Raw genomic sequence first — 24,346 nt, 5'->3', positions numbered from 1 at the left:
CTGTCCTCAAACATCCCATTCCAGAATCATGGGCGTTAATATGGACTTGGTCTTCCCCTTTGCTGTTATAATGAGCTCCAGTCTTTTGGGAAGGCTTTCCACTTGATTTTGGGGCGTGGCTGTGGGGATTTGTGGTGGTCATTCAGCTACGAGAGCATTAGTGAGGTTGAGGTCAGGTGCTGATGTTGGGATGGTGAGGAGGCTCCAGTTCCAGTTCATCCCAAAGGTGTTCAGTGGGGTTGAGGTCAGGGATCTGTGCAGGACACTTATACCTTCTTCCAACCTTCACACACCATGTCTTCATGGAGCTCGCTTTGCGCACTTTGTGTCATGCTGGAACAGGTTTGGGACTCTTAGTTCCAGTGAAGAGAAATTGTAATACTACAGCATACAAAGGCATTCTGTACAATTGTGTGCAACTTTGTGGCAGCAGTTTGTGGAAGAACCACATATGGGTGTGATGGTCAGGTGTTTACAAACTTCTGGCCATATAGTGTGTCTCTCCTGCACTTCTCCCATCATCCCAACTGACATTTTGTTCAGCACAACAGATGGTCTACACTCAGTAATTTTTTTACAGTCAGTAATTACACACATATCAAGGTTATGTTTTGTTTTTATGCACTCAGATATGCTGATCGTGCGAAGCAGATTCGTTGTAACGCTGTCATTAATGAAGACCCCAACAACCGTTTGGTGCGTGAGCTGAAGGAGGAAGTGGCTCGTCTGAAGGACCTGCTGTACGCCCAAGGCCTCGGCGATATCATAGAGAGTGAGTCACCATCATATTATATTATTAATACTGTAATGTTTTAGTCATGCAGGCGAGTCCCATACATGTGAATCAGAGAATACAATATATGTATGTATGTAAATTTTAGAAAATGTTTGTCTCTTGTTAGAGCCAGGAAGGGATTGAGGAAACATAGGGCAGAAACACAGGGACATGGGACCATGAGGTTGTTTCCAGAAACATTTTAATATATGAATTGAAAACATATGACCCTGAGTCCTGGGAATGTATATATCGAAAGATAAAGCCATAGGAACATCAGGCCCCTGGAACACGTTGTGAATAGAGAACATAGAACCTATGAACAAATAACCTTGGGAGGATGGAAACCTGAAAGATACGGTTCGGTAATATAAGACCCAAAGAATATAGGCCTCTTGGGAAAAATGCTCTGGGAATATTGTGCCTTGTGTACATAGGACTCTGGGTATATATGGCCCTGGTAACACAAGATTCTAGAAACACTTTTCAGAAAATTATCAGAATACATGACTCTTGAAATCTATGAACCTGGGAATATAGAGCACTGGTAATATAAAGCCCTGTGAGTGTAGGATTCTGGGAAGATAGGACTCTTGGAATATAGGAGCCAAGGGAATATATGGTTCTGGAAACATAGGACTCTGGAAATATATAAGGCCCTGGGAATCCAGGGATGAAGGACTCCGGGGATGTAGGGCTCTAGAAACATAGGATTCTGGAAACATATGATTCGGGGAATATAGGACTTATGGAATATCAAAACCAGGGAACATATGTTTCTGGGCACTGGGAGTATAGGACTTTGGGAACATTGGACTCTAAAAAAAAATGTACGACTCTGGGAATATAGAACCCTAGGAATGTAAGACCCTGGGAACATAGGACCCTGGACACAAAGGTAGGAATCTGGGAGCATGTGTACCTTCATTCTACTTACGTATATGCACATCGTAGAATCCTGGGAATTCATGATCACATTGAACAAGGCAGAAGAAAACACAACACTAGCTGCATTTATCTTCTGGCTTCTGTGGCTAAAGTCAGGATTCTGGGTGCTAGGTGATTGTATCTAAGGGATGCATCTCTTTTCCTCTCTCTTTTCCTCAGCCTATCGAGCTACTGGTCCTGGAATACCTGCTCTGAAATGTGTGTATAGTATTTCTGCACCCCAGTGCCTTGTAGCTTAATAAAGACCATAGCAGAGGCTCAGGACCACCACAACCACTCCTAAACTAGACTAATGTTCTGAAATGCAATGTGGTGTTCCCGGGTCGCTCCATTCAATTGTACGCGCTTCCAGCTCATTTTTAAGGCAGTTAGCAGCTGGCTTGGCCCTTCTCTCTCTCTCTGTCTCTCTCTCTCTCTCTCTCTCTCTGCCTACGTTCACATTAGAAGATGAGTCGCTGATATCTTGCTTAGTTTTGTTCTTATTACTGTTACATTCTTTGTTTATGCTATCTTTAAAACTTAATTAACTGTTATAAGATAAATATAAATGTCTTACTAATAGTCAATATTAAATGATGACTCTCTGATCGTGTGCTTTCCCACCTTTGCTTAGGAGCTAGTCAGGAAGCAGAACAGCATGCTAAATATTGAATGTTTTTATTTAGTAACAATAAAGCTGGCTAGGCTCCTGGGTTTTTTTCCTTTTCATCTCGGCAGAAAACAGAGCTAGAAATGTTTATAACATATCATTGTTATTTTAGTTTAAAGCAAATGTAGTCTCTCAGCCAAGATTTGTTTGCTTTTTTTTAGTTTTGTATCGGATCTATGAGACTAATGCTGCAAAGAAGTAATTTGCTACAAACTTCATCATTAAGAAGCATAAGGCATTTTTTATTTGAAAATACCAGCGATCGTCCGTATTTACACATTTAAGCTATCTGCTATACCATCAAACACTGCACAATCAGGCCTGATTGGAGATTGCAGTGATACCAAAGGAAAAAGCTGATTTTGGGCGTCCACATGGTTGCCCTCATAACGTTCAGATACATGGTGAAGTTCAGTTCACAGTAAGTCCCATTGTGTCCTACATCACATCAGCATCACTGAATAACTGTGGATGTGGCATAAAAGATTTTATTTTTTAGTAACATTAGCCTTGTAGTTCGCAATAAACCAAAAATGAGACATCAAACATGTTTTGGCTGATTGACTGCAGTTAAGGGAAGAGTAGATTTGTGGTTTGAAGGAATTCTGGAGCCAGTCATTGGACCTTACCTGAACTTTTACTATTTCCTAACTAATCCGTTACCATAATTGCATCTCTGAGTCACCTAGTTTATAAATAATCCCTGGTCACATGTCACTTGTTAATGTGAATGTAGGATCTCTGAAGCAGATCAGCTATGGCCTCATGAACAGCACTTGGTCATGGCCCAGGCATGGTTACAACCCTGAAATGAATTTGAGGTGGAAAATTAAAGACCGATTTTAGTTAGTAACGCTGTTCTGAATGTTTGAACAATGTCCCGGTCTGAATGCTTGTTGTTAATGCAGAGTCCTCAAATTTATGCTCATTGTTTTTGCTTTGTACTGGCTCTATAATGAAATGCCGAAGCTTCCTTTCATGACTTTTTTACTCTTTCTCTTCTCTCTTGTTCCCTGTGTCCATATTTATCCGTTTCTCTGACCGCCACTCTTTCCTGCCTCATGCTCCTGTTGTTCTCTTTCTCTTTTCCAAAACATTTCTGGACAGACTTGTCCAGCTACAGCGCTAATATGAATAATCTCTGGGCTGTCAATCAAAGCCGTGATCTCTTCACAGTGACCAATGCGATGACAGGGATGAGTCCCTCTCCCTCGCTCTCGGCTCTCTCCAGTCGTGCCGGATCCATCAGCAACTTACACGACCGGATCATATTCACCCCCGGCAGCGAGGAAGCCATCGAGAGGCTTAAGGTAAAGGAGGGGTTGTGGATGGAGGGATGAATGGAAAAGCATATAGATGGATAAATTGTTGGATCATTTGATGGATGGATAAACTAACAGATGTACAGTTACGGATGGCACACATGGCACATACTTGATGGATGGATGTATCGGTAGATAGATGGGTAGGTAAAGGATAGATAGATAGATGAAAGGATGCCCAAAGAATGGATGGGTGGATGGATGGGTGGATGAATGGATGATTAGGATGGTTAGATGAATGGATGGATGGGTGGATAAATGAATGGTTAGATGCATGGTTGGATGAATGAATGGATGTTAGATGGATGGCTGGGTGGATGGTTGAATGGATAGGTGGATGAATGAATGGTTAGATGGATAGGTGGAAGGTTACATGAATAAATTACTATATATATGAATAAATGGATGGATAGGTATATGAATGGATGGTTAGATAAATTAATGGATGGATGACCAGACTGAAGGATGGATGGATGGATGGATGAACAGATTGATGGATGGTTAGATAAATGAATGGATGGATGGTTACAACCAAATGAAAGCAGTTTGTGGTGTTAGATTCAGACTGTAAGACCTTAAGACATTAAGCCATGAGTTTCATTACTTGTTGTGCTGCCTTTAGGAAACAGAGAAGATCATTGCAGAGCTCAATGAGACGTGGGAGGAGAAACTGCGGCGCACTGAGGCCATCAGAATGGAGAGGTCAGACACACTCGAGTGTCTCAGTCCAAATAATAAACAAATAATTCCAGTCCTGGAGTCCTGAAGGACCTAATACGTGTGGTTTCCATCCAACTTTGTTTATGCAAACCAAAAAAAGTATTTTATGTTGTTATGCGACAAATAATGCAATTTCAAATGAGCTCTGATGAAGATGTGTCTTTCCATGGTTAGATCCAATACTTCCATACATAGCATTTAAAAACAGAGCACTATCTATGGAACGTATTATTTACTGTCTTTCTGCTACAACAACGCTTTCCTGGTGGCCACGCCCAAAACTAAACCATTGTGCCAAAATGATGTGCCATCTACGCTAGCAGACTGTTGTGACCTGCTAATTACAAATGTAACCCCGACTGTGGTTTGTTTCAGTTTCTAACGGGAATTGGCTTAATGGTTTGAATTAAACATTTCAACACTGAATTCTAATGGTTTTAATGGTCTTTAAGACTCCAATCATTATTGAGTCAGTTACAGATTCAGGATATAACCAATGTCTCATCATTTGAATTACAGCTATATAATACATCAGTTAGAGAAGTCCATTAGACCGCCAATCACCATTGAAGGTCACAGAGACCATCAAAGTCCTGTAGAACCCCTTAAAATCCCATTAGAAATCCATTAATCAGCTGTAGAATCAGGTCACCTGTTAAAGCATCAGGACTCTTTACATTGGGATATCAATCCATATGGAAATGGATATACATGCTGTCTAGCTAACTATGCATTCAGCTCTCCTGGTTACCATGACAACTGGCTACAGCTACATCTGAAACCTAATCAAGCTCAAATCTAGCAAAACAAGCAATACCATAGTATAAAATAGTAAGTAAAATGATCTAGTAAGATATGTTTTATATGAAACTGCACACGTTCAGTTATCTGATAGTATTTGTGTAAAAGTGTGAACCTTTCCCCATAGGGAGGCTCTTCTGGCTGAAATGGGCGTGGCCATGAGGGAAGATGGAGGCACGGTCGGAGTGTTTTCACCCAAAAAGGTCAGAGGAAAATTCTAGATTCTTAGATCTCAGTGTTCCTGTTATAACTGGTGGATAATTGAGAATTTGCATTGACAATTATATGAAATTTCAGACGCCTCATCTGGTCAATTTGAATGAAGACCCGCTGATGTCTGAATGTTTGCTGTACTACATCAAAGACGGAATCACCAAGTGAGAGTTGTTCTTTGATATTTTGATATGCGCAATAAAAGTGTGAAATCTACCTCTATCAAACACTGACTCGTTTTGTTCCAGGGTGGGCCGTGATGATGCTAGCTGTAGGCAGGACATTGTCCTGAGTGGACACTTCATTAAAGAAGAGCACTGCATCTTCACGAGCAGCACCGGACCTTCAGGAGAGGGAGTGGTGGTACTGGAGCCGTGTGAGGACTCAGAGACGTACGTCAACGGCAAGAGAGTGACTGAGCCCACAGTTCTCAGATCAGGTGAGTCTGATTGGATAAGTTCCTGTTCTGTGTTCCTGTATCATTGCAGGAACTGTGACACAGTAACCCATGGACGAGGCGTACAAAGACGTTTTGTTGTTCTTTGTCGTTTTGATTTGTCATGAAAATCTGGTGTTAACATTAATGTAGTTATTCACTCGAGGTACTCAGAGCAATTTTACACTTTGTGAAAATCTTTGCAATTTTGTGAAAAAAGTTTGTGATTGACCAATCAGCTCCACAACAAGAGTTCCTGATCTGAAGGAGTAGGAACCACAAGCTCTTTGACCGTGGTTGCAGGAGCTTCTAGTTCCTCAAATGTGGTTCCAGGAGCTTTTACTTCCTTAACTGAGGTTTCAGAAGCTTTGGGTTTTCTCAACCGTGTTTCCAGGAGATTTAAGTTCCTTGATTGTGGTTCTAGAAGCTTTTAGTTCCTCAACCATGGTTCCAGGTACTTTTAAGTCCTTCATCGTGGTTTCAGGAGCTTTTCATTCCTCAACCCTGGTTTCATTCCTGTACCCTTGGACAAAGCCAAGGAACTAAAAGCACCCTGTTCAAGGACTTAAAATGTTCTTGTTTCTACTAGTACGGTTGTCACAGGTGGAGTACCTTTGTGAGTTACAATTTTAAAAATAACTGCTCACGGGTTCTTTGGATAGTTATGTTTTTTTCTTGTTGTTGATGATACCTTCAATCGGTAACCTTCAGCTGTGTGTGGCATTCTTCTCAGGGAACCGTATCATTATGGGAAAGAGCCATGTGTTCCGATTTAATGACCCGGAGCAGGCAAGGCAGGAACGCGAGAGGACGCCATGTGCCGAGACCCCCATGGAGCCCGTGGACTGGGCCTTCGCTCAGAGGGAGCTTCTGGAGAAACAGGGCATAGACATGAAACAGGAGATGGAGCAGAGGTATGGCAGTCACAGTAATAATAATATTAATAATAATAATAATAATAATAATAATAATAATAATAAACACCATAATAATGCAAGCCAGGATATAGCTGTGCATGTTCTTGATCAATCAGGCATGGCTTAGTGGTTATCTCCACCTTACCTTGATGTTTGCGTTGTCTTCAGACTGCAGGAGCTAGAGGATCAGTACCGCAGAGAGCGAGAGGAGGCGAGCAACCTTCTGGAGCAGCAGAGACTGGTGAGCAGTGCTAGCAAGTCTGAAAAAAAGATAAGGGACTGCAGAAAATGCTAAATTTTAACCTATATTTTGACTTTCAGGACTATGAGAGTAAGCTGGAGGCTCTTCAGAGGCAGGTCGACTCCCGATATTACCCAGAAACCACAGAAGAGGAAGAGGAACTGGAAGAAGATGGTGAGGAAAGATCATATAGACATTAATGTTAGGATGCTCAGAAAACACACACAGCCGACTATGTACCAGTGCCAAATACACTGTATGGCCAAAAGTATGTGGACAATCTGTGAACAGTCTTTGCGTATACCAATGTATACGAATGATTGTACTCAGAGCTAGAATAAATAAAGAGGGGGGGGAATCATTGGCCCTAGAACAGAGCCTTGTGGAACACCATACTTTATTTTGGTAGTCATAGAGAAATCCCATTTTCTAATCGATCTAGATGAATATAATGATCTATAGTTAAATATAGACAATATAGTAAAATAACACGCAAACATTAGAGATGTGTTGGTTTGTGTTAGGGTCTTTAGCCCAGAGTCTACATTATTAGAGATTATTTGCAAAACAGTAAATAGTTGTCAAACTATTAGTAAACAGTAAATAGTTGTCGCAACTCAAGCGCACTTGTTTTGAGCAAGAAAAGCGCGAAGCCGTTTATGTTAATAGTATCAAATTCAGACATGCGCGTTTTAATGTTGCGCAGTGCCGTGGACTAAGCATGAAACCGAGCTGGCACTCTGGGGTTTCCGGAAATGGCGCTTCTACCAGTTCACCTCACTGCGGGACCTGCTGTGGGGCAATGCCATTTTCCTCAAAGAGGCCAACGCCATCAGCGTCGAGCTCAAGAAGAAGGTGAGAGAAGGTCTCAGTTCTGACAGCTTCACTAACTGAACTTAATATATTAACGTATAGATATGTTATGATTGTGCGTTATGTAAGAAGTCGTGCTGTTATTGGAAAAAATTCCACAACAGGGTGAAGTGATGCAGACTTTAAGAGAAGCAGGGTTTCTGTTTACACCCTTAAGTTGATTATTTTCCAGTAACAGCACACCCCCATTTGTTTTATTTCTAATGGATATGCCAACTATCGCCATTTCTATTCATTAGAGAGCAACAAATCGTAGTTTTTATCCATTTATTGTTACACCGAATGTTGGTGAAACAAGTTAGTCATGTTTCAAAGCTCTTATATCTTTGACATTTCAACCTGCAACACAACTAGATACTAGACATGCCATATGGTTTATTGGATATACAGTAAACTTGTTTTTAATTGTTATTAGCTGATTTTTGCTCTGTGTGTGTGTGTGTGTGTGTCTCCAGGTTCAGTTCCAGTTTGTTTTACTGACGGACACGCTTTACTCTCCGCTCCCTCCTGATCTCCTGCCTCCCAGCGTGGCTAAAGACCGTGAGAAGAGACCTTTCCCTCGCACTATCGTAGCTGTAGAGGTGCAGGATCAGAAGAACGGAGCCACTCATTACTGGACCTTAGATAAATTAAGGTATGGAATTCTGTTATGTATACAGTACTTATGCAGTAGTAGCATGAGTGAAATGCTAATGCTATGAGGTTAATGTCGCTAATTCCAGCCACTGACAGGATGACCACGTTTGCATTTTGAACATTTTTATCATACTGTAGAGTTTTACTCTCAACGGAGACTGAACACCATCACTGTGAAAGAAGTAAACAAATCAGGACAAGGGCGAGACATTCAGTTTGAGTTGTACTTTCATTTCAGGATTATTCTAACGATGGAAGTTTATTGTAGGGACGGACAATACGACGATGTAATATCCGTATCATGATAAATAATGCCACAATTACACTTGTTGTTATTATTATTATTATTATTATTATTATTTAAAATAAATAGGAGATGATTTGATGTAAAATTGTTGGACTGAATCTTTAAAATTGTAAAACTTTTAACAGAATGTATATGTTTCCTCCTTTTCAGTTATATATTTATTTATCATATATACAATGAATGTACATGGACAACTCCAATTCCAAAAAAGTTGGGACACTGAGTAAAATGTCAATAAAAATAGAACGCAATGAATTGCAAATCTCCTAAACCCATATGTTATTCACAATAGAAGATAGAAAACATATCAAATGTTTAAACTGAGGAAATGTACCATTTTAAGAAAGAAATAAGGTCATTTTGAATTTGATGTCCACAACACGTCTCTCTCTCTCTCTCTCTCTCTCTCTATATATATATATATATATCTGCTCTGCTCTGGCATCCTTCCGTCTTCGGGAGACGATGGTGTAGCATCCGTTTCGGGTAAATTTATTTGCACCTTCTCGAGTGGCTGTACAAGCCAACCCGTGAGTGGCAGTCCTGGTTGCAGTTGCCGCAGACAAATTGAGTCGCACGCTGTGGCTGAAATTGCCACGCCTTTCTCCTGACTCTCTTGTCAGTAAGGTGCTTAAACCTGTCCCTCTCCGCTTTCTGAGTGCCCCGTCTAAAGGCCAAACGCCAAACGGCCAAACGCATATATATATGATGTGTGATGAAAATGAGGATCGTGATATGATATTTAGCCCTAGCTTACAGCCACCAGATTAGCATTGTGAAGTGAAACTGAAGTGAATGTTTTTGCAGGCAGAGGTTGGATCTGATGAGGGAGATGTACGACCGAGCAGCTGATATTCCCAGCAGCACCGTGGATGACTGTGACCACGCCCTGACCGGCGGTGACCCCTTCTATGATCGCTTCCCCTGGTTCCGCCTGGTTGGGAGGTCAGTACCGGTCTGTGTGTGTGTCTGTGTGTGTGTGTGTGTGTGTGTGTGTGTGTGTGCGCGTGTGTGCCATGCTTCTCGATGCTTTGGGATGCAGCAGCTGAGCTTCTGCTTTCACACAGATATACAAACCAACACTGGACTGAGTCGCTTTGTTCTTATGTAAATGTCCAGATTTTATAACAAAAACTTCTCTGTCCTGAAGATGTTGGTCGGTCAGATGTCCAGTGTCGCTGATACTGGAGACTCCTTCCTCTTTTTAATGATCCTTTCAGCTGATCTTACTGTACTAGGAAAATCCAGTTTGCTTTGGAGGACACTAGGAGAACGATATAATGCGCCACAGCACAAGAGAACAGCTGGCGTGCGTATTTGGCACTAACGGTACTAAAACGATCACCGGAACACAAATCAGCCTGCAACGCATTAAACACGAGATTCTGTGAGTGTATATAAATGAGCCGTTATGTGATCGAGGCCCTGATGTACTAAAAATGTGTACGTGCTTGATAAACACCTGAAAAATGTACTAACTGAATTACAGTCAGGGTTTTTATGAAGGATTTGCATCTTTCACATCAGCAATGTGTCTGTTTTGCGTGTCTGCCTTAAAGAATGTGTAATCTTTTGCGTTTCTAGCTAGGCGTGTAAAATACTGGGTGGAGTTTATGCGAATACTGTGCATTCATTTAGCAGTGTTATTTAACACAGTCTGGAACAGAGATACTACAAACGCTCAAACAAACTACAATACGCTCAAACTATTCAAATGAAATCCAAACGGTTGCCTCAGATGATTCCTTGGACCAATCCTATGGCACATGAGGACTTTAGTTACTCCCTGCAATTATTTTCCCGTTTACTGTTTGATGCAACAATGGAGGAAATTTTTTTTTCTCCATTGTCACACGTTATCCTGTCACATACGACCGTCATTAAATATGTATAGAGACATTATGAAGAAAAATTAAGCTTGGAAAGAAGTAGCAGAGATGGTTGGTGCCTGCGGTGGGTGTACGGCGCTAGCACAAAGCCGTGTGCGTAACGTATAAATCAAGCAACCAGTTTTCACTCTGATATCTTATTTCATTACTGTTCAACTAGATAGCTTTCGAAGGTTTTAGAACCTGCCTAATATTGTGTAGGTCCTCCACCCCTTGTGCCACCAAAACAGCTCTGACTCGTCGAGGCATGGACTCCACATGACCTCTGAAGGTGTGCTGTGGTATCTGGCACTGAGACATTAGCAGCAGATCCTTTAAGTCCTGTAAGTTTTGAGGTGGGGCCTCCATGGATCGGACTTGTTTGTCCAGAACATTCCACAGACGCTCGATCGGATTGAGATCTGGGGAATTCGGAGGCCGAGTCAACACCTTGAACTCTTTGTCATGTTCCTCAAAACGTTCCTGAAGAATGTTTGCAGTGTGTCAGGGAGCATTATCCTGCTGAAAGAGGCCGCTGCTATTAGGGAACACCGTTACCATGAAGGGGTGTACTTGGGGTGTACCCACTCTCTGCGACAGTGCTTAGGTAGGTGGTACGAGTCAAAGTAACTACATCAATGCCAGCAGAACATTGCCCAGAGCATCACACTGCCTCCACCAGCTCGCCTTCTTCCCATAGTGCATCTTGGTGCCATCTCTTCCCCAGGTAAGTGCCGCACAAATACACACCACATGATATAAAAGAAAACATGATTCACCAGACCACCTTCTTCCATTGCTCCATGGTCCAGTTCTGATGCTCACGTGCCCTTTGTAGGTGTTTCGGTGGTGTACAGGGTCAGCATGGGCACTCTGACCGCTCTGCAGATATGCAGCTCTGTTCACAGCAAGCTGTGATGCTCTGTGTGTTCTGACTCTTTTCTATCAGATCCAGCATGAACTTTTTCAGCAGTTTGTGCTACAGTAGCTCTTCTGTGGGATCAGATCAGACAGGCTAGAGTTCGCTCACCACGTGCATCAGTGAGTCTTGGACGCCCATGACCCTATCTTCAGTTCACCGGTTCTCCTTCCTTGGAGCACTTTTGGTAGGTACTAACCCCTGCACACTGGGAACACCCCACAACACCTGCTGTTTTGGAGAAGCTCTGACCCAGACGTCTAGATATCACAATTCGCTCAGATCCTTATGCGTGCCCATTTTTCCTGCCTCCAACACGTCAACTTCAAGAACTGACTGTTCACCTGCTGCCTAATAAATATATCCCACCCCTCGCCAGGTGCCACGGTAACGAGATAATCAACGTTACTCACTTCACCTGTCGGTGGTTTTAATGTTATGGCTGATCTGTGTATACTGTATACTACTACCACTTCTCACCGGAATAAAAAGAAATGCTGGACAGGACACAGACACAAACGACAACAGTAGCGGTCACAACATGGCAGAGGAGACAGGCTAATAGCGACATGAGGGACCTATCACCTGCTAGTGTGAACATAGGATTAGTAAATACAAAGTGTTACATGTTATTTGAGGTCTCAATAAATCAGGGCCTAAGTGCACATGTGAAAGTGTGTGTGTGTGTGTATGTGTGCGTGTGAAGGCGTGTACTAACCCAGTTCCCGTGTCTCTGGCTGCACCAGCACTCCCATTCTGAACACGTGCATGAGCGAGCGCATGAGAGACCCCTCCCCCTCCCCCACCCTCTCCGAGCCCGACTCGGACGTAACCGAGCTCGCAGACGAGCGGCATTATGGGAAGGAGGAGGAGGAGGAGTTGGAGGACCTGGACGATGAGATCAGTGTGGAGGAGGGCCATCAGTGCCGAGGCCAGGACCCCTTTTACGACCGCTGGCCTCTGTTCTGTTTAGTGGGAAGGTTGGTGAGGCTTCAGGAGTGTCGCTGCCAGAGGAAACCAGCTCTTTCACACACACACATGATATCTAAACAAATATGAATACATTATTCAGAAAAACCGATAATGTGTTCAAAATAGATACAAATACAGATATGAATAGCAGGAGCACTATTTTTTTTTTTTGCTTTTATTTTTTGCCCCAGAAGGTTTTCACGGGGCATTCGGGTGAGCCTAGAGGTGGGTATCAGGACTGGCATCTCAACAGAAAAGTGGAGCAAGCGCAAGGTGTTCACTTTCATGCAGCTGCAAATGAGTGCTCAGATACGAAGCTCAGAGGACAAACACAGCTCAGCACTGTGCGATGCATTTACAGCCTTCATTCATTCATCCTTAGTACCTGCCTGGTCAGAGTCATGCTGCTTTAAATTAGGCTGCTGGTTTGTTTATATTTTGGGGTGGTACAGTGGTGCTTGGTTTGTTTGTGCAACCTTTAGAATCTTCTACACTCAGCAAAAAAAGAAACGTCCTCTCACATTCAACTGCATTTATTTCTAGCAAAATTCTTAATGTGTGTAAATATTTGTAAAAACTTTCAACAACTGGTTACATGTAATTTTCCACCGCAAGGACGATCAGCTGTCCTTCCTGTCTCCCTGTAGCACTGTCTTAGGCATCTTACATTACAGACATTACAGTTTATTGCTCTGAACATATCTGCAGTCCTCATGCCTCCCTGCAGCAGGTCTATGCCTTGTTCACACAGGTGAACAGGAACCCAAGGCATCTTTCATTCTGGTGTTTTTCAAAGTCAGTAGAAAGGTCTTTTTAGTGTCCTAACTTATTGTAACTGTGACCTTAATCACCTCCCGCCTCTAAAGTGTTCGTGTCTTAAGGACTGTTCCACAGGTGCATGTGCAATAATTGTTTACGGTTCATTGAACAAGCATGAAAAACATCGGTTAAACCCTTTCCAATAAAGATCTGTAAAGATTATTTGGATTTGACAAAATTATCTTTAAAATACCGTCTCCTGAAAAAAGGGACGTTTCTTTATTTGCTGAATATATATTCTTGCATAAATATGAGCTAAAACATCATCAAGTCCTAAGAGTAAATAAAGAGAACCCAATTAAACAAATGAGACAGAAATATTATACTTGGTCATTTATTGAGGAAAAAGTTCCAATATTACATATCTGTGAGTGGTTAAAGTATGTGAACCTCTACTGTAGGATTAGCAGTTAATCTGAAGGTGAAAATAGAGTCAGGTTTTTTCAATCAATGGGACGATAATCAGGTGTGAGTGAGCACCCTGTTTTATTTAAAGAACAGGAAGATTCCTAGATCAAAGTCTGATCTTGTTTGTGGAAGTGTATCATGGCGTGAAGAAAGGAGATTTCTGAGGACCTCAGAAAAAGAGTTGTTGATGCTCATCAGGCTGGAGAAGGTTACAAAGCCATCTCTAAAGAGTTTGGACTCCACCAATCCACAGTCAGACAGATTGTGTAGAAATGGAGGAAATTCAACACCCTTGTTCTCCTCCCTAGGAGTGGAGACCAACAAAGATCACTCCAAAAGCAGGACATGTAATAGTCCCAGAGATCACAAAGGAACCCAGGTTGACTTCTAGCAACTAAAGGCCTCTCTCACGTTGGCTAATGTTAATGTTCATGAGTCCACCATCAGGAGAACACTGAAAGACAATGGTGTGCATGGCAGGGTTGCAAAGTGAAAGCCACTGCTCTCCAAAAAGAACATTGCTGCCCTTCCACACTTTGCTAAAGATCACGTGGACAAGCCAGAAGACTGTTGGAAAAATTGTTTGTGGACAGATGAGACCAAAATAGAACTTTGTGGTTTAAATGAGAAGCGTTACGTTTGGAGAAAGGAAAACACTGTGTTCCAGCATATCCTTATCCCATCTGTGAAACATGGTGATGGTAGTATCATGGTTTGGGACTGTTTTGCTGCATCTGGTCCAGGACGACTCACCATCATTGATGGAACAACGAATTCAGAATCAGACTAGCGAATTCTAAAGGAAAATGTCAGGACATCTGTCCATGAACTGAATCTGAAGAGGAAGTGGGTCATGCAGCAAGACAACGAGCCTAAGCACGCAAAACCAAAGAATGGTTAAAGAATAATAAAGTTAATGTTTTGGAATGGCCATGTCAAAGTCCTGACCTTAATCCAATAGAAATGTTGTGGAAAGACCTGAAGCAAGCAGTTCATGTGAGGAAACTCACCAACATCCCAGAGTTGAATCTGTTCTGTACTGAGGAACGAGTTAAAATTCCTCCAAGCCGATGTGCAGGACAGCTGCCTAAATCTTTAATCCTTTGTTTTAGTTGTTTATCAATAAATATGTAAATATAATAAATGTATGTTTATATATAAAATGATAAATAATGAAGAAAAAAACAATAGTGTCAAAAGAAAGTCCACGATATCGTAAAGGGACCTCGACTTATCTTAATTTTACAGTGCTGTGAAAAACTATTTCCTGATTTCTTCTATTTTTGCACATTTGTCATGCTTAATTATATTAGCTATTCAAATAAAGTTCAATCCAAGACAAAAACAACCCGAGTAAACACAAAATACCATTTTAAAATGATAATTTCTTTCATTAAAGAAAAAGCATTATCCAGCACCAACTGCCGCTGTGTGGAAAAAGTTATTGCCCCCTTAGTTAATTAACCAATAACAAAATTTTATTGATTAATTAGAGTGGACACACCTAGGCTTGATTACTGCCAGCCCTGCCGAATCTAAACATGACTTAAATATAACTTTTCCAGCAATGTAAAGGGGGGGGGGATACTTTTTCATGACACTATAGCTAAAATTATTATTTGTAACCAATAGGCATGTGTACTTCAATCCACAGAAAATCCACTTTGTTTCTATATATGTTTGAAATGATTTCTTTCTGTGGTATTGACATCAGGACACATCTGGTTAGTTTTGATCTGCGCTGTATCAGCTGATGAAGGTCACGATGAAAGAGCTGGTTTCGACTGCAGCGGTCTTACCCAGGCATGCCAGAGCTCGAATTTTTTTATCCCAACATTTGAATCTTTTTTTCGATTGGCTTTCCACATCCTTATTGGCTTGCACACATTAAACACCCAGAGAACTGTGATGTGTGTTGACTTTAGTTTCAATTTTGAGTTAAAGTGAAGTGAAATTCATGTTTGGTTAATGTTTTAATGTTTAATTATTATTATTATTATTATTATTATTATTATTATTATTATTATTACTTTAAACTTTACTTCTGTTTCCCTTCTATATTTTTTTTCCCGGTTTGCATCTGATCCGTCAGAGCCAAATTTGCGATTTGTTTTCGGATCACTCTACGTTTTTGTTTATCTGCGCATGCTGTAATTTTTTGCGCCTCACCAATCTTGTCATAAGCTCCTCCCCTCTGGTACCCCTCCTGCCACACCCATGGCCAATCAGAGACGGCCTTAAACCCATTTAAATTAAGCAGGCAGGACTGATTATAAATACTTTCTAAATTAAATTTAAACAAAGAAAAAAGAAGAGGATTGTAGCCTGAAGTAAAGCGAATGTGCGATTGTAATCTTTCATCTAGATATAAAGCCTTTATACATAATGACTTCATAAGACATGCATAAGCATTGAATAACATTTATAGAAAAATGTATGCATATGTATGGAAAGATTTATTTATTTATTGAGTATTTCTAAGATGACTTGAGAGATAAATAAACATGCATTGCGGTAAAAAAAGTCACGCTAGCATAGATTTATTTTTTTGTCTCACTAGCTCTTTATTTCTTTAAACACTGATTCGTCTTAACAGTGTTATAAATTGAATAGCCATACATTTTTAATAGTAATTGTATATTTAATAATAGTTTAACACTACAGTACTTTCACATTTATTTCAATATATTTTCAGTCACCCAATGCTAACTTCTACTCTGCTAACTACATTCGCTATTTTGTTTTCTTTTGGGTTTATTAACACATTTTTGTTCCTTATCACATGCAGTAGGACTCCTTATTCCTTATTCTCCAAGCCAATGTAACCCAGTCAAGCTGTTTCAATGCGGTTTTATCATGTAGAGTACAGAGACTGTAACTGACTAGCCAGATACTGTGACATGCTGACTAGCTTGCTAACAGCGTTGCTTTAAAATAGTTTGCTAAGCTCTCCTTCAATTAAATATAATTACAAACAACACAAAATATTTGCCCTGTTGTTCATAAGAAACAGCTTCATTTTCAAATCTACCGACAAGATGCAGAAATTCATGTGGAAGTAACAAAACTAAAATGGTACTCTCTACTCAAACTGAAATATTTTAACTCCTTAGAAACTTCACCAGCTTACTACTGTGAAACGTAGGTAAAGCTGGTTGAGTCGCTATGTTTCAAATCGAGTAATTTGAAAGGAGTTCAGCTAATTACTTGGCTGCTTTTAGCAACACTCCTGTCCAGTGTTGCTAACTAGCTAGCAGTAGTACACAGTAGTGTTGCTGCAAGTAGTGTAGATATTAGTTTACCTACATTTACAAGTACAATGCTAACTAGCTAGTAATATTGGACAGTACTGTTGCTACAAGTAGCAAAGTTACTCAAAGTGTAGCTAACTGGATAGCAGCTTTCAAAGAGAGTCTGAGCTTTTCTCAGCTGGTAGCCGATAAAATATGAGGAAACAAACTTGTGTTGGTTTGATGTCTGGGTGAATATGGAGGAATCGTAATGATGCCTTCATTGACCTTTTATGAACATCATTCTAGCTCAGTTACTCTGGAAAACAACGAATAAGCATGTGAAAATATCATAAAATATTTCAAATGTGGTTCAAACCCATCCCCAGGCACGACTATTGGTCTATAAATGTGTTATTCAGTGTTTATGCATGCGTTATGAAGGTTTTTATAAGGGTAACCTGCAAATAAAAGTAAGCATCTATTCAATCCACTTCACAGAATAGAGTTGAACTGAATTAGCTGTGATGTTGACTCTCCTCTCCTTTGTTTTTATTGAGAGCGGTGGGGCTCACTGGGTTTTAAGAGATGAGCAGCAGATGCTTTGTTCGCTTTTTTGCTGGAGCAGCTTAATGTTTGGTTGCTTTTTTGCGCGTCAGTGTCGTGTTGTTGTGTGCATTGGTGGTGTGGCTGTGTCGACCTTCAGGAATACAAAATGCCCGATTCTGTTCTCACCCTGCACTCGTTTTTTCTCTTCTAACTGATCTATTCTCGCTCTCTTTCTCTCGTCCACCGCAGGGCATTTGTGTACCTGAGTAACCTGCTGTACCCTGTCCCTCTGGTGCACCGTGTGGCGATAGTGAGTGAGAAAGGCGAGGTGAAGGGTTTCCTCCGGGTCGCCGTGCAGGCCGTCTCAGGTACCGTCACCTAATTTCTACATTTCCATTTCCATTTAATCCACAGACATACCATTTATGGTCATTAGAAATATTTGATATAGCGTGTAGGTGCATGAGTCCATAGGAAGTGCACTTTTTTTGTTTTTTTGCTTAATTCAGTTGTTCTTTAGTGAGAAATGTGGTGTTAGTGAGGGAATACAGAAATTCAGCAGAAGACGTGAAAATACGTAGTTGCTAAACGTGTAAACGAGTTTTTACATTTTTTCATCATTGTTTTTGAGCACAACAGAAACAGCAAAGAAAAACAAATGCACAAAACTGAATTAATCATAATGAATAAATAATGAATGATGAATCTCATTTTAAATAGGTCTGACTCCTCCCTCATATTTACAAATCACCTTACGCAGAACTGGCCCTCCCCCAAATTTACAACTTAGCTTAATAAGCCTGGCCCCTTCCCTAAATGTACAACTTAGCTAAATAAGCCTGGCCCCTCCCCCAGATTTACAAATCACCTTATATAGGCCTGGCCCCTCCCCCAAGTTTACAACTCACCTAAATAGGATTGGCCCGTCCCACAAATTTACAACTCACCTAAATAGACCTGGCTACTCCTCCAAATTTGCTAATGACCTAAATAGGCCTGGCCCTCCCCCAAATTTACAACTCACCCAAATAGACCTGGCCCCTCCCCCAAATTTACAACTTACCCAAATAGACCTGGCCCCTCCCCCAAAATTTCAACTCACCTTAGTAGGCCTAGTCTCTCCCCCAATCTAAAGATCACCTTAAATAGGCCTGGCCCCGCCCCCAAATGAATAAATCACACCAAATGGCACTGGCCCCTCCCCAAAATGTCCAAATCAGCTTAAATAGAGCTGGTCCCTCCCCAAAATTTACAACTCACCTAAATAGGCCTGGCCATTCCCCCAATCTACAGATCATCTTAAATAGAGCTGGTCCCTCCCCCAAATTTAAAATCACACCAAATTGCTTTGGCCCCTCCCCATAATTTACAAATAAGTTTAAACACAAGCAGTCTTATTCCAGTAACCGATCTGGAAATCAGTGCCTCGTTGTTTCTCCTCACAGCTGATGAAGAAGCTCCAGATTACGGCTCGGGCGTCAGACAGTCAGGAACGGCTAAGATCTCATTTGAGGATCAGCAGTTCGAGAAGGTTTGCAATGCTTTAGTTTCTCAATGTCATGGTTCTGACATCATAACCTGTTTACAAGTTACTCTGTTTACACGTTACACTGTTTACACGTTACTCTGTTTACACGTTACTCTAGTGACACTGCAATGTTTTGACTGTGCTCAGTTTCAGACAGAGTCGTGTGTAGGTGGGATGTCTCACTCTAACACGTCTCAGGAGGAACTGCGCATCGTAGAGGGAGAAGGACAAAATGCTGAACCGAGTCTCTCAGCCGACGAGGTCAACAACAACACATGCACAAGTATGTGAGAAATGACATGATGTTAGATTAAAGGAATTAAAGGAAACATGTTGACTGGAGTTGACTGGAGCTACAAAGCTAATGTAGCTAAAAGCCTATGGCTACCAGTTTAATACAGACTCTGAGACTGGGCCAAGGATATAAGCCCAGAAGTTATGCTGGGAAAGTTCCTCGTATTCAGAGTCATGTTATGTACCGGCTAAAATCCATTTTCTGAATTGATTATACAACTGTGTATAGTTCATACCTCTGAGGTTCTTGAGCAATTGTTGAATTACTAAAACAATGCTAATGTTCGTGTTAATTCGATGCGCTCTCCTGTAAAGAAAACCACGTGTCCATGGTTTGAAGGATAAACTGACCGAGCACTCTTCTGCTACGCTCACGGAGAAAATGTCATTTTATTCACAATTTTATCCGTAATAAAACAATCCTCCATGTCCATAATGTGGGAATAAAAGTACTTTTCGTGCACTTGAATAGGATGAGATATAATTATAATAAGATAATTATAGGATTTTATAATTGTATTAAGTCCACCATGACTCCCGATTGTGGTGTTTCTTCCCGTCAGTCACCCCGGATGTCCCTGGCAGTCCTCAGAAGGAAGGTGTGGAGGGTGTAGCGGATGCCGTACAGGAACAAACACTTTCACACCTGAAGATTGGAAGCAGCTTCACCTTCAGAGTCACCGTCCTGCAGGCGTCCAGCATCTCCGCCGAGTACGCTGACATCTTCTGCCAGTTCAAGTGAGTTCACACGCTTTAATATATTTATAATAATAATAATAATAATAATAATAATAATAATAATAATAATAATGTATTCACAATTCTGTTACCAATTTGGTAACATTTACTATGAAACAAAATAATATTTAATAATTATAATGTGCTAATGACATTGATTTTTAAAGTGTTTACACTTAATCCTGTATCCTGATTGGTCAGAATGTGTTGATTAGTTTTCTAGAACAGCAGCGCAGCTTTATATTAACGTGCTCGTTCTAATACGTTATAGTTTCTATAGTAACGGCTCGTTCACAGGCAGACAGTGAATAATAAATGGATTAACGAATTAATACATTTATTTAACATGCACGGAAGGAGTCTCCAGTGTCAGCGCTTTGTAACAGTCAGATGTAAAGCTGTAACTTTTTTGTTTTTGTTTATTAACTTCATGAGAGAGAATAAAGAAGAGGCCAGTGAGGGAATGACTGACCATTTGTAGCTGCTATAATGTAAAATACAAATCGTGATGTAATTTTATAATAAATAAATAATTGTGATTGTAAAATTGCTGTGGTATAAGAGGAATAAAACACCCAGGGATGTGAAAAGAATTAACTTATGGATGGGAACAGTATCTCTGCTTCATCACACCACCCTGAGACTGATTATTATTATTATTATTATTATTATTATTATTATTATTATTATCATCATTAATATTATCATTATTATTTTAAAAAAAATTATTATTAATATTATCATCATTATTATTATTCTTATAGTTTTTTTCATTATCATCATTATCATCATTATTGATATGATTATTATTATTATTATTGTTATTATTATATAGGACTATAAGAAAGGACTATATTTAATTCCTTGATGACTTATAAACATAATTGGATATAAGTGGTGATAGAGTGATCGTGACCTCTACATAACGATGCACCGTCTTTAATATTTATTTAAAAATTCTGTCAGTGAAATGATGATCATCCGTTACAGTGAGTGATATTTCAGTTCCTCATTATCAAGTGAAACATTTTCCTCCAAACTAATTACAGAGTAAATCATTTCAAACGGAAATATAGACAAATGTCTTAAATGTTTACGCAACAATACGGCAGTAAACAGCTCCTACTGAAAACCTACAGATAAAGGGATTAAGGAATAAAGTAATAAAATCTTCCGGAAATGAATTTCAGCCATTTTAAAGGTTTTAATAACAATTAATTTAAATAAACCTGCGTGTTCTCTACACGTCCAGCTTCATCCACCGGCATGATGAGGCGTTTTCCACAGAGCCGCTGAAGAACACGGGCCGAGGGCCGCCACTGGGCTTCTACCACGTCCAGAACGTCAGTGTGTTTATTTACTTTTTTATCTTTATCCATTGTGTATCTTGGAACACCTGTCATTCTATTTCTTCTTCTTTTATATATCTATATATGTCTTTATTTGTGTTTTTGTTGTTGCAGATCACGGTGGACGTGACTAAATCGTTTGTGGAATACATTAAGACTCAGCCCATAGTGTTCGAGGTGTTTGGACATTATCAGAAGCAGCCATTCCCTCCTCTGTGTAAAGACCTCATCAGGTAAGAACCCGTCTCTCTCTGTCTCTCTCTCTCTCTCTCTCTCTCTCCTCACACTGACCAATCACAGGTGTCTGTGAGCTCAGGTATGAGGAAGAGGGCAGAAAGAGCTTCCTGTGACTTAGTGAGAGCAGCAGCTCAAAAAGACACGCTTCACTGGCTTCATGTGTCCTGCGGCTGGAGGGTGGGACTCGGCCAAGACGGGTTTAGAGAGAAAATGGGAAAAATGATTTAATAATAATAATAGTAATAATGTGTGTGTGTGTGTGTGTGTGTGTGTGTGTGTTTTCAGTCCTCTGCGTCCATCGAGACGTCAGTTCCCTCGCGTCATGCCTTTGTCCAAACCAGGTGAGTCTTTTACCCACACACACACACACAAGCACACTTTTCACACATTTCCTTCTTCTTTTTTTCTCCTTCTCCTCCTTCTTCTCCTCCTTCTTCCTGCTCGTCATGATTATTAAAGCTGCATGCTCTGTGTTTTCCCTCTCAGTTCCGGCGACTAAGCTGAGTGCGATGGCTCGCTCCTCGGCCGGTCCGTGTCACTGTAAATACGACCTGATGGTGTTCTTTGAGATCTGTGAGCTGGAGGCTAACGGCGAGTGAGTGTCACAGTAACACACAGCTTCATGACTCTTTATCTCACTGTGCATTTATTCATCTGGATCTTCTCCCTGTTTCTCAGCTACATCCCGGCCGTGGTCGATCACAGGGTGGGAATGCCCTGCCATGGAACCTTCCTGCTGCACCAGGTCATCTTAACACACACTCACACACACACACACACACACACACACACACACTCTACAATGTCCATCTCTATAGCACATAATTACTCTATTACATTTATGATGGCAAAGTTGCCAACGTGCATTCACAAGGCGCGAGATTTTCTCGGGGATAAAATGATGTCGTGAGAAAGCAACTTTTGTTATGTTGAGATCACAACAAAAAGATTAAGAAAGAAAGAAAGAATAATAATAATAATAATAATAATAATGCATGGCCTCTGTAGGGCTGGAAGGGGGTTGATGGAAGCATATTAAATGGCGTCCTCCGATACAGGCTCAAAGTTTATGTGTATTAAATTCTATGTCGAATCAAATCAAATAATAGATTTCCTTCTAAAGCAACTTTTTGTAACGTCTGTTCAATGCTTTTCTCATCGAACACAATAATGACTTGAAATGATCTTTTGGGGGTAATTTCTCAGCCAAAATCCATTGATTAATTGCGATGAATTCCATCAGTTAACCGGCGCATCGTGTGATTAATTCGGTGAAGCATTTTAGTCGATTGACAGCCCTAATATACACACATGCAGAATAAGGTGTTGAAAAGCATAAGTACGTATACAATATACTAAATATAAAAAGAAAGAAATTCAATGCAAAATTCAGTAGAAGAAATCATCATTGTCCACATATTTAAATAAATAATATATAATGTTTGTTTTTTTCTCTCTACAGGGCATCCAGAGGAGGATCAGAGTGACTATAGCTCATGAGACAGGACATGACATCGTATGGAAGGAAGTGAAGGAGCTCGTTATCGGTGAGTTTTAAATCGCTAAAAAAAGCGCAGCTTCGCTTCTCGCTTCTCGTTTCTCGCTTCTCTTCATCGGAGGGAAAACGTTCCTGCTGGATCAAAAAAACGGCCAAAAAGCAGGAAATTATTTTAATAATCGTAACAAATACTGTAATGTCCATAAACTGCAGTTATACTTTTCATCTTTAATCTTCTTTTAAATATTTTTAAAAGGTTCCATTTGCGTTGATCTGAGCACTGGGGGAGCTGCTGGAATATTGATTTACTGAAAGATTTATATAAAATTATCTTCATGTCACCACTTAATTTCATCTTCACTTCTTTTAAGCTTGATTTTAAATTACGCTCCTTTTTTCCCTTCAGGTCGAATCCGTAACACACCTGAAGCTGACGAGACCATCATCGACCCCAACATCCTGTCCCTCAACATCCTCTCTTCCAGCTACCTTAAACCTTCTTACGAAGACAGGTACACACACACACACACACACACACACCTTTCTTAAAAACACCTGTTGTTTTAGCTGTTTAACGACAGCTACTGCTATTACTCATTTTAATGAGATCATGAGTTCACATTTACTATAAACTTTATAAAGTGTTTCAAAACTGATTTTTCCCCCCATTGACAGCATTTATGTTGTATTCACGCGCAGCAGAGTCACCAGTGTTGAATGAACACCGTGCAGTGTTTATATTATGTCCACATGGACACACATGAACTCTGAAAGTGTTCATTCGACACCTGGGATTTTGCTCTGTGGCATTTCCAACCCGTTTTTGACCTGTTGCTACAGCGATATGGGAGACATGCTACAAAAAAAAGGGTTTTGTTTTCGAATAAAATTCACCTGGAGGAAAAACCGATTCACTGAAGGGGAAAGGACTGCTGGTGGTTACTTTCACTTCATGCTGATGATGCATGATCTAGGTGAACTGTGACCTGTGAATTCCCGAGCCTCGGGTTTTGTGAGCCAGTAGAAAGCTTCGGCGGGATGGTAGAGTCTTTGCTTGGTTAAAAAACAAAGGAGATGCTAATAATTATCAACTCGCGCT

At 40.6% G+C, this 24,346-nt stretch overlaps 1 protein-coding gene across 3 annotated transcripts in view; it reads left to right on the top strand.

Moving 5' to 3' along the window:
- The window catches only part of kif1ab (kinesin family member 1Ab), a 51,420-nt gene that overhangs the window by 14,904 nt on the left and 12,170 nt on the right, over positions 1–24,346 (top strand). The window contains exons 13-37 of one of the 3 annotated variants that reach the window (XM_053646848.1): positions 630–772; positions 1,883–1,921; positions 3,480–3,682; positions 4,317–4,396; positions 5,343–5,418; positions 5,513–5,592; positions 5,677–5,867; positions 6,598–6,778; positions 6,950–7,022; positions 7,103–7,196; positions 7,729–7,877; positions 8,351–8,529; positions 9,646–9,783; positions 12,372–12,605; positions 17,853–17,971; positions 19,049–19,134; positions 19,279–19,414; positions 19,989–20,163; positions 21,416–21,506; positions 21,627–21,745; positions 22,035–22,090; positions 22,236–22,344; positions 22,428–22,494; positions 23,212–23,296; positions 23,654–23,759. In XM_053646848.1, coding sequence (XP_053502823.1) covers positions 630–772; positions 1,883–1,921; positions 3,480–3,682; positions 4,317–4,396; positions 5,343–5,418; positions 5,513–5,592; positions 5,677–5,867; positions 6,598–6,778; positions 6,950–7,022; positions 7,103–7,196; positions 7,729–7,877; positions 8,351–8,529; positions 9,646–9,783; positions 12,372–12,605; positions 17,853–17,971; positions 19,049–19,134; positions 19,279–19,414; positions 19,989–20,163; positions 21,416–21,506; positions 21,627–21,745; positions 22,035–22,090; positions 22,236–22,344; positions 22,428–22,494; positions 23,212–23,296; positions 23,654–23,759 — 3,009 coding nt within the window. Of the gene's footprint in view, positions 1–629; positions 773–1,882; positions 1,922–3,479; positions 3,683–4,316; positions 4,397–5,342; positions 5,419–5,512; positions 5,593–5,676; positions 5,868–6,597; positions 6,779–6,949; positions 7,023–7,102; positions 7,197–7,728; positions 7,878–8,350; positions 8,530–9,645; positions 9,784–12,371; positions 12,606–17,852; positions 17,972–19,048; positions 19,135–19,278; positions 19,415–19,988; positions 20,164–21,415; positions 21,746–22,034; positions 22,091–22,235; positions 22,345–22,427; positions 22,495–23,211; positions 23,297–23,653; positions 23,760–24,346 lie in introns of all 3 variants that reach the window. The other 2 variants (XM_053646847.1, XM_053646846.1) reach the window with 2 other exon arrangements.

The sequence above is a fragment of the Ictalurus furcatus genome, chromosome 17 (assembly GCF_023375685.1).
Source record: "Ictalurus furcatus strain D&B chromosome 17, Billie_1.0, whole genome shotgun sequence".
NCBI lineage: Eukaryota > Metazoa > Chordata > Actinopteri > Siluriformes > Ictaluridae > Ictalurus > Ictalurus furcatus.
The sequence above is the reverse complement of the archived record's forward strand: the minus strand, read 5'-3'. Positions and strand labels throughout refer to the sequence as shown.